The sequence below is a fragment of the Trichechus manatus genome, unplaced genomic scaffold (genome assembly GCF_000243295.1).
Source record: "Trichechus manatus latirostris isolate Lorelei unplaced genomic scaffold, TriManLat1.0 scaffold00105, whole genome shotgun sequence".
Classification (NCBI taxonomy): domain Eukaryota; kingdom Metazoa; phylum Chordata; class Mammalia; order Sirenia; family Trichechidae; genus Trichechus; species Trichechus manatus.
Genome location: NW_004444041.1, coordinates 1,040,759 through 1,050,874, shown reverse-complemented (window position 1 = coordinate 1,050,874; position 10,116 = coordinate 1,040,759). Strand labels below are relative to the sequence as shown.

At 40.1% G+C, this 10,116-nt stretch overlaps 1 protein-coding gene across 2 annotated transcripts in view; it reads right to left on the bottom strand.

Moving 5' to 3' along the window:
- Nucleotides 1-9,429, bottom strand: part of HNRNPD (heterogeneous nuclear ribonucleoprotein D) — a 21,078-nt gene extending 11,649 nt beyond the window's left edge. The window contains exons 1-2 of one of the 2 annotated variants that reach the window (XM_004383100.3): nt 8,877-9,429; nt 6,900-6,956 (exon numbers count right to left, since the gene is read on the bottom strand). In XM_004383100.3, coding sequence (XP_004383157.1) covers nt 6,900-6,956; nt 8,877-9,109 — 290 coding nt within the window. In that variant the 5' untranslated portion in view covers nt 9,110-9,429. The remainder of the gene's footprint in view (nt 1-6,899; nt 6,957-8,876) is intronic. The other variant, XM_004383102.3, reaches the window with a different exon arrangement.
- Nucleotides 9,430-10,116: the final 687 nt, after the last annotated feature.

Sequence of the window (10,116 nt, the reverse complement as noted above, 5' to 3'; positions counted from 1 at the left end):
CTCCTTTAATTAATTTTTAGCCATCAACCATCTGCAATAAAACTTTGTCTTCTTAATCGAATACAGTAATCATGATTTAACACTTTATGGGTCAGTCATCACTAACAATTATGCTACTGTAGAATGTCCTTAGTGTCTTCTGAAATTAGAACTATTTATTAACGCACTAGCACATCTCATTTCTTAGTTCTTTTAACAAGTTCTAGTTTTCATTTTTGCCAGATTAATCACGACCTGCTTTTCTGAAATGCCTCATTTCCATTTTGTAGGGTAAGCAGAGTAAGTAGCCAGCTCTCAAACTTTTTCAAATTTTGTGTTAAGTAAAAGCAAAGTCTCTGAGCAAGAGCCTAAGTGGCTTTCGTTTTAGAATTAACATCTATTTTGGCAGCCACAAAGCCCTTTGGCCTTCTTTTTCCTGACCTAATAAGGAAGATTTGCTCAACAACTAGTATCTACAGGTGAATAATCTATTAAATCCATTCCATCTTTACTAAATGGAAATGTATTAAATCCACTCCATATTTATTTAGCAAGAACATCAAGATATAACTATATACTACAGTGTTGGAAAAGGATGTTCATTTGGATTCTGGATAAATAGGAACTTACTTTAGCGTCTCTAAAACATCTGCATTCTGACATGCTCTCCTTCAAATCATGAGATGACATAAAATGGTATCAATTTAAATTATATTTCATGACTGCTTAAAGCACAATACCTATGATCCCATCCAAGTTACCTCTATTGCCACTAAATACAAAGACCGACTTTCAAAGTCACTGTCACTCCTGCAGAGAGGTATAAATGCTTTCCAAGAGACAAAACTTCAGAAAAATCCTAAGCAGCCAAGTTAAAACTGTGTCACAAGACTTACTCAAGTAGCAACAGAAATGGGCCCTATCACTGCATATCTGACCCTTAGTTGTAAATCTATCAATAATCCGACAATTAAAATGCAAGACTTCAACTTAAAACACCCAACTCAACAACAGAAGTCTCTGTGCTTTTAGATACTGATATTACCAAGCTACACAAATAACAAGCATAAAGTTACGTAATTCAGCAGATAGCCATCCAGATGCCATGCAGTGTTACTCAGGGATTTTGGCCGCTTTGTGGGACACTATTTTCTCACCTTTCAGAGAAAGTTTAAGAGCAGTAAGTCAAACTGCCAGGATCTGAATCCCAGCTCTACTAGTAAGTGTATGATCTAAGAAATAAATAAAATTTCAAGACCATTTCCTCACGTATAAAACGAGAATCAACAGTCTACCCTCAGATACCAGTAGTGAGGACTAAAAGGCATTAAAGGGCATGGAACAGAGCCTGATACATCTTAAGTGCTCAATAAAAATAAGTTATTATCTAGAAGGGGCAAAGCACAATTTAATCATAACCATTTATTGACAATCAACGATTTATTACCAAGCAACTCTTTCATTTATTCAACAGCTTAATTTTTAAAAAAAAATTAGTGGGCTACATGGATGAGCTATGTGACATTTCCAACATTTAAGGAAAGAGAAAAGGCCAGGATGAGATTTATATAAATGGATCCTAAGATTATTTTTTTCAATGCAACAGACTTAAAAATAAACCAGAAATAAGTTTAAAATATCCCATATAAAGACTAGAAATTAGCCTGCCTAAGACTCTGAAACATAGCACCCAAAATCATTTTGAAGACTCATTTGTACTGTACATAAATGCAAGTAATTGTAGTAAACAATAATTTAAAAAACATAAAAGACAATACATATGGAGCAGTACTGGTTGGTGGAAAAATCTGATTTAATAGTCCTGTTTCTTCCTACCCAAGAAACGTATTCCATGGACTTTTGAGGTCACTAGGTTTAACACTTTAAAATCAACAAAAAGAAGTTTATTTAAAGACACTTTCTCCCCAACAAGTCTTTACTGTGAAACCAGACAGCTTTAGACACCCTATTCACGGTAAAATGATAAACCATTACTTTTCCTCACAATTTTGAATTAGGGACCAAAAAAAGTATTCTGTAACTTTGAAACACTTACTACAACTTATGGTCTTATGGTTTCATAACAAGTTCTGACAGTTCAAAAACTACAAAAGAATGTTAACTTGATATACACATTTCAGGTACGTAACATGACTGACCAATGACTGTCACCTTTTATAAGAATGTTTACACAAGCAACAATCCTTATTTAAATAATTTTTCTGGTATTTTACTGCTGTAATTATTCCTTTTAAAATCCTAAGATATAAACTATAATGAAATATCACCAACACAGAGAAAATCGGTATTTTTCCTTCAAAAGCATAGGTTTCTTTTAAAGTTAAATCACTAGTTACCTATAAGGGGGGGGAGGGTTTGCTTTGCAACTAGATAACTGCACATGGCTGCTGTTGTTAGTTGCTGTTGAGTGGATTCTGACTTAGCAGCCTCATGGATGCACAGTAAAACTGCTACACAGGGTTTTCAAGGCTATGACCTTTCAGAAGCAGATCGCTAGGCCTGTCTTCCGAAGCACCTCTGGGAAGTTCGAACTGCCAACCTTTAGGGTAACAGTCAAGCATTTAACCATTTGCACCACCCAAGAATGATGATTTTAAAATTTGTATAAAGATTTTCTGTGGAAGTAAAACACTTGACAATTTTTTAACACATCAATAACAAAGAAAAAAAATCTGGCCTTTTTAGATTTGATCTGGTATATAAAACATAAATTCTTCTAACTATTTAAAAACTGTTAGACAATACATTTTCCTAAAAATGCTTTAGCCAACAAAATCTAAATTCCAGTGTTATTTCCCCATTATTAAAGAATTACCCCCACCAAAGCTTTCTATGTTAAGATAACATTTTTAAGGTAACTGTGAAAAAGAATCCTGTTCTTATTCAAAACTTACATGTACGATGGATAAAACAGTTCCAAAGCAAGATTAATTCCTCTAGCCTAGTATATTAAATCTCACTTCACACTTTAGTTGAAAACACAGCATTTAATACGTTAAATGATAGTCTCTGAATAAACTTTAAATGCTGAACCCAACATTTCACTTTTCTTCATTTCATTACAAGGAAGCAATGACATCTTTCATTTTTACATTTTTAATAAACTATCAGCTTTATAAGATAAACTCCATTAACCTAGATGTTAAGGAATAGAATTTCCTTAATCTACAGATTAAGGTTCTGCTTAACTGATATTACTAGATATTCCACAATTACGTGAAGTCTCCTACTGTAAATCAATTTAGTTATCAACCCTAAAACTAGACGATGATTTTTACTTTTTATGATGAAATTTTAGCTCTTGCAATGCTTTAAAATCACAGTATTTTTCAATTAACTCTAAGGAAAAAATTACAGCAATTCATTCCATATTATGTTAGTTGCTCTTTGAATATACTCACTCATAGTTTCATCTTTTTCACAAGACTGAAAAGCTGGGTTGGGGAGGGAGTCCCTTGGCTGTTTGGGCTTTGTGATGAAGTACAGATAAGCAGGACTTTACAGTACATAACCCATACTTTAAATTATCACCTTGATTATTGGTCAAACACTACCGGTAATACAAGTCCTCCCCTCCCCCCAAATATTCTTAAATGCCTAGCTCTAATGTACAATATAATACTCCAGAAACTGTAACATGCTTACCTTTACTCCACAGGAGTAAATCACTGGCAGTATCAACTATTAGGGCACCGGATAAATACATACAAGCTATCAAAGCAGGCTATGTAGTCAATCTTCCCATGATGAGCATTGTTTCCAACACAGATCAGCAAACCAAGTTAACAAACACGTTATATTACCTGAGACCACACTGTTGTTGAAAGTGAAGTAACAGAAACAGATCCCATGCTTCCAGCATCCAGTTCAGTGCCCTATCTACTAAAACGTTAAAGCAAAACTAAAAGTCAAATCAAACTGGGAACTAACAAAACTTATGTTTTACTCCATTTGTGAATCTGCACAGACTTAACGTACAAAGTTTTAAAGGGGGGGGTGGATATTCTATTCCTTTTTAAATGCTTTCAGTGATGGCTAATCATCCTCCATATTGGCCATAAATCACACACCACAATGGTAGACTCAAATGTTCTTAGTGTGGCCTTACAGGCCTATCCAGGCAAAATTTAAATTAAAAGAAAAATACATTAAAAACAAACATGCAGAAGGGGACACATGGCTTAAGAAAAATACCCCAGGTTTAAGACAATGTTTAAGGCACATGTACCCCAAAAAGCACTAAAAAACTTCAGTAACGTTCTCCAATTCTAAACCTAAAAGATTCAGTTGATTTTTATATCTTTCAGGGTAGGAATTTGAAAGAATCTTATACTTCTCCCTTACACATTCAGCATCTTAAGATTTGGGGGCAGCAATTTCCATGATTTTAATACCGGCAACTTGTCAAATGTTCCAAAGAATGCTAAAATTGAGACCCTTCTTCTCAAGGCCTCAACTTTACTGTTCACAGTAAACTCAGTTTTACTGAATCAAAAGGTCAGTAAGTTTGGCATGAGATTGCCCTAAAAATAATTACATTTACAAAGCAATGTTCAGATTGCTCCATAAACGCTACAATATAAATTATAATTTCGAATATTTAAAACAAAAGCATGTGTGGGTTCATTACATTTGAGCTTCTACACTGAGAGGTATGGGACTATACTGCCTGTAGAATGAAGTACTACTGTACTCTGGCTGATAATTAAACGGGACTATTTTCCCGTCTGCCTAACCCAATTCAGTCAAATCAATGTAAAACTATGTCTAAAAGCTAATACAAAACTCTAATTCTCCACTGATCTTAAGACTTTAAAATCTCTATCCACACCCCACCTCCAGTTAGCTTGCTACATGGCATGTATCATTTTGCCAGACACATAAGTAATTTTAAAGTACCTACCCCAAAAAACAGCAACACTGTAAACAACATAACAAGTCCATACCATTTAATTCCAGTGCAACTGCTTGTAAGTAAAAACTAGGGATAATGTTAAAAGTTGGAAAAATTTGAGAGACAACTCCCATAGTAAACTGTACAACCATCCCTTAGAGGTTTAACAGGCATGCCTTCCTAAAAACAGTTCTGTTCATTCTTACATCCAAAAAAAACCACAAAAAACATAAACACAATAAACTGTATTTTTGAAATAATTTTAGGATAAAATTGTCATTACTTTATTCTCAAGTTAGCACTGTAAAAGAAAATGCAAAGTAATGTGCTTAACAAATTAGATTTAATTTTATTTAATAACCAAGCTTATCCTCAGTATTGAGACTATTATTATTAAACTGTTGCCCAATATCCTTCAAAATGAGAGACAGAAAAGAGGAGACAAGGTGGCAAGAGCGCGCACGCGCACGCACAGACACCACAAGAAGATTTAAAGGTCTTGAGAGGAACATGATATTGCTGGGTGATTTGGGCAGTTGTTAACAAAACTCATAATAGATCTTACAACGAGAACTGCATTATTTGCAAGTGTAAAACTTCCTTAACTTCAAATGAACCTCAGTAAAAACCTATTTTCTATGGATGACAACTGGTCATGATCTAACACGTTCATTAACTATATTTAATTATTCATTTTTCTTAAAGGGTCACCCAAAAAAGTTGTAAAATTACATACTACCAGGTAGCAGGGCAAGTACTCTAACAGTCAAACGACCTTAAAACCTAAATTTATGGCCATTTAAACTTACAGAAAACAATTATGATTTCAATGTGAAATACAAAATGGAATAGAAAAGCCTTTCAAATACAGCTATAATTTAATATCATCTATGCTCTGCCACTCTTAACTAGCAGTGAAACTGAACTACCACAATGCTCACTAGCCATCAAATAGATTAAGTTCATATAATCTTTTTATTCTATGTCAAACTCTGACTCAGTCTTTCATTTACTTTTTTTCGTTCTGCTTTCCCCGTTGCCTGTTTCTGGTCTGCTTTATTTCCAACAAAAAAACTGGACAGACTTCAGTACGTAAGAAGACAGTAGTTAGTTTTGTATGAAATCACAAATTTATTCTGACTAGGCTTTTAAAATAAAACGTAACTTATACAAGGATAAATAAGTCAACTATCTGCAAATTACTTAATTCACCTGTGGCCCTCCAAACTCCAGTGCTGGTGGATACAAACCCCTGGAAAACTCAAATATGCTCCTGAAGGTGGAAAGATTGACATTTAGGGGAGGGGAAGAGAGGGATAAAAAGAACAATACTCAACCTATCAGGCTTTCCAAAGACGAGTCATGCAATTTTGACTACATGGCACTCAATTATAACTAACATTCAGCCAAATCACATTGAAAATAAAAAAAATCTGAAAGAAGTGTAGTGGAAAGCCACACCAGATCTCCTCTAAATGGTTCATATTCAATTCTCATTAAAATTTTATATACAAATATCGCTGGTGATAAAAGGTAACAGTTTCACATGATACATATATACAACACCATTTTAAAATTGTTTTACTTCTAACAGAATATTTGAATATAACATGCAAGACACTTTAAAACACAATTTTATATCAAGTAACCTTTAGCATTAAACTTAGAATTCCAACAAATTTTCCATCTTAACAAAGTCAATATTGAAATTACAGTAATATTTTTCTTGCCCAAATATAAAAGTTACTGATTATATTTAGTTTAAATTGGCCAAACCGAAATTACATGCATTACACAGACCGAAACAATATAATAGCATCAATTTTGCCCAAAGATTACACACTATGCCTAAAAAGATTTTATATTTTTATATCCCAGGTACAAAATATCCTACTGTACTAACGTCTAGAATTTCCTGGGAATCAATGGGCAACTAATACAAAGCCTCTGCATGTTATGGCTATCGAAACCTTTATAATACAGAAATAAAATTTAAAAGTTTTACCATTCTTCCCGCTGTGCCGTCGCTGCTTCAGTGTGTCGTGGGGAGGAGTTTGAATGGCTAGGGAATTAACAACCGGTACAGCAACCAATCAAAATTCTAGTTTTAGTTTTTGGCATTGTTAGGGTTAAAAACTTTAATTCATTTACACTTCAGTTCAACAGTAGATAACTACAAAAGAAACTGCTTTGCAATCTGATAACTCAAGGCTAATAGAAAGTCTGCACCAACTGTGTGCAATTAATCACTTTGGTGCCTCTGACCAAAGAACAAAATTCAGAAAACAAAAACCAAAACGTTAAAGGTTTATGTTTCCACATATTTAAAATGTTCCTTTCTTACCCTATACATAATTCAAGATTAGTTCTATTTAACCAAAAAAGCTAGTTTCCCCTCCCACCCACTCCCCCCAAAGCCAGCACAATCAGCAAAACAGCCTGACGAGTATCTGCCTGGGCCGGTATTATTAAATCCTATTTCCAAAATGCTTCTCCCTCCCCGCTCCACATCTTGTGCTCTCTTCCCCAAAGAAGAAAATTGTTGTTTTCTAATACTAGATTAAAGCAACATTTTATTGCTTTTACCTTCCACCAACATCTTTCTCGGGGATGGGGGGTGGGGAGGGGGACGGGGACAGGGATGGGGGTGGGGGGACACTGTCCCAAGAAATAAATGGAAGCATTAACCCAGGATCAGCAGTCGGTAAGGGGAATAGGAAGAAAATTCAAGCAAGGACGTTGATTTAGTCCCTCCTGCTAACTCCTGTATTATGCTCCCGCTCCCAAATGCTGCATTTTAATATACTTAATGCAGCTTTAAGCACTATGTACAACTGCTACTCCAACTGGAGAAAGCAAGTTAGTGTGTGTATGTGTATATATACACACAAATATATAAATACATTCCTTAGCACAATACACTGCTTTTCATTCATTTTGTGAAACAAGGCGGGTAGACCTCCTTTTTAACAGTAGGTTAGTGGGCGGGAAAAAGAAATCAAGAGAGACGAAAATGGATCCTGGTCACCGAGGAAAAAAAAACCCAGGTTTTGTAAAAAGGAAAATAAGTGTTACTCAGAAAAAGTAATCTAAGAGTACAACGTGTACGAGCAGTTCAAGGTGAGGAACCCAATAGCTGAGGGCGCGAAAAGGGTGCGCGGTTAGAATAACTCAGCGGGGTGGGGGAAGGGCAGCCAGCAGGCCACAGGTAGGAACAGCTCCGGTCAAGTGCAGGCCCCGCAGACCAGAACTTAATGAAAGCCCGCGGAGCAAAGCCAACGTACCAAGATGACTCCAAGCATTTTACCAGGCCCAATTTGTTCCGTAGCTTGAAATACAGGCCCTATACAAGCATGTCGTTGTGCTATAGTGCACAGTGCAGGAAACTATCAGGTCAAGGCAAAACTTCTTCAAGATGCAAAAAAAAAAAAAAAAAATCTTGCCTGAAGCTGAGGCAACAGAAGCAGACGTGAACAGCACTCTAACACGATCCCAAAATCACGTCCTTATAAAGAATCCCATCGTCTCGGGATGGAGGGAGAAACGCCAACCCTTACCACTACACACAGAAAGGCTTTCGTGCCTGTCTGTTTTTTTTTATGGCCGGGACTTTAGAAAACGAGGAAGAGGACAACGGCAAATAAAAAAGGTATCCCTCCACAGGCGGGAAAAAATCCCGGCGGCTAAATCGGTGGGAGGAGACCCACGACTAGGGAAGGAAGGAGGGCGGGCCGGGGAGCAGCATGGTGACGGCTAAAGGTGGAAACGTGTGTGATGGGGGAGGGGCGATAAGTAAGCAGGGAGAGAAGGAAATGAAGGCCCCGGGGAGTCCTACTGAAACGAAGAGAAAATAGTGCAAAGTGGCTACATCGGGGTCTGAAGGGCCGGAGACGGAAAAGCAGGAACGAGGCCTAATGGCGGGGGAGGGGAAAAGGAAGGGGAATTAGTTGGGCCTGACTATCCCGGGCCGCCCCTTACTCACCCTTCATCCTCTTCATTCTTACTGGCATCGATCTTCGCCCCCTCTGACTCGGCGCTGCCCCCTTCGGTGCCTCCCGCTGCGGTTCCGCCCCCGGTCCCGGTTCCGCTTCCCGCCGCCGCCGCTGTCCCCTGCGCCGCCGCCACCATGGCTCCCTCCTGCTCGCCCGCCGAGCCGCCTACCGCCGCCGTTGCCGCCGCCGCCACCCCGTCCCCACCGAACTGCTCCTCCGACATAGTGCTACTGCCTCTCCTGCCGCCGAGACTACACCCGCCGCTGCCGCGAGCCGAAACTAGCAGCAAAGTAATCGCCGCCGCTGCCGCGCGCTCGCTGTACCTCGCGAAGCACACAAGACAGAGAAGGCGCGCGCGTGGCTGCAAAAGCTCCTGCGCTTCTCCCTGGCCTGCTTCCTTCGCCTCCCACTCTTGCGCGGCACACTCCCGCTCTCTCCGGCTGCGCTAAAAAGGAATAAGAAGCAGCGGCGGACGCTCTTGCCTTCTCCTCGCTTTAATGGCGCCGCCGCGGACCACCTAAAATGGCCGACGGAAGAACGGCGCGTCCCGGTCACGTGACGCGAGAGCGCGCCCTTTGCGCCTCACCCGCCCCCTCTACCGCTAGGTTTTTTTCCCCTTCCTCCTCGGTCCCGCCTTCTCGTTCTCTTTTCTACCTTCTCTCACGCGCCTTGCCGCACAGCGTGGTGCCTTTAAAAGGAACCGGAAGTGTCGTACGCTGAGATGGCCGCGCGGGGACCATAGAGAACAAGGAGCGCTGTTTCGAAGGCGCGGCTAGAGGGGTCCCGGTCGTCTGTCCCCGCCTTTCCGAGAGTTCCTGGAGTCCGCGCACACCTCTTTCTCGCACTAGACCACGGACGGGAGGGACTGCGAGGAGTCAAGGTGTGGTTGCGCCTCTCGCGCCTTAGCGGGCTGCCCCTTCTCGAATGCTGCTGTGCCTTTCAGACCTGCGGCGTTGGGGGGAACGACGCACGTACTACGGCTCCTTCTGTCCTAGAGCTGCCTAGCCAGAGAAAGGTGGCAGTCCTGAGGTGCTGGCCCTGTGCTCCCAACTCTATCCATCGCAGCGCCTGGGGACGCCTGATTAGCCGTACGCAGAGCGGAGCGCCGTGGCTGGCCTGGCGCCTGCACGGACTGCCGCAGCTTCTCCGCCTGCCTCGCCGCCCCGGATCTGGTGATATTGATGTTTTCCCCGCCGCCGCGCAGCCTGTCCCGGGCGGGCGGGCCGAGAC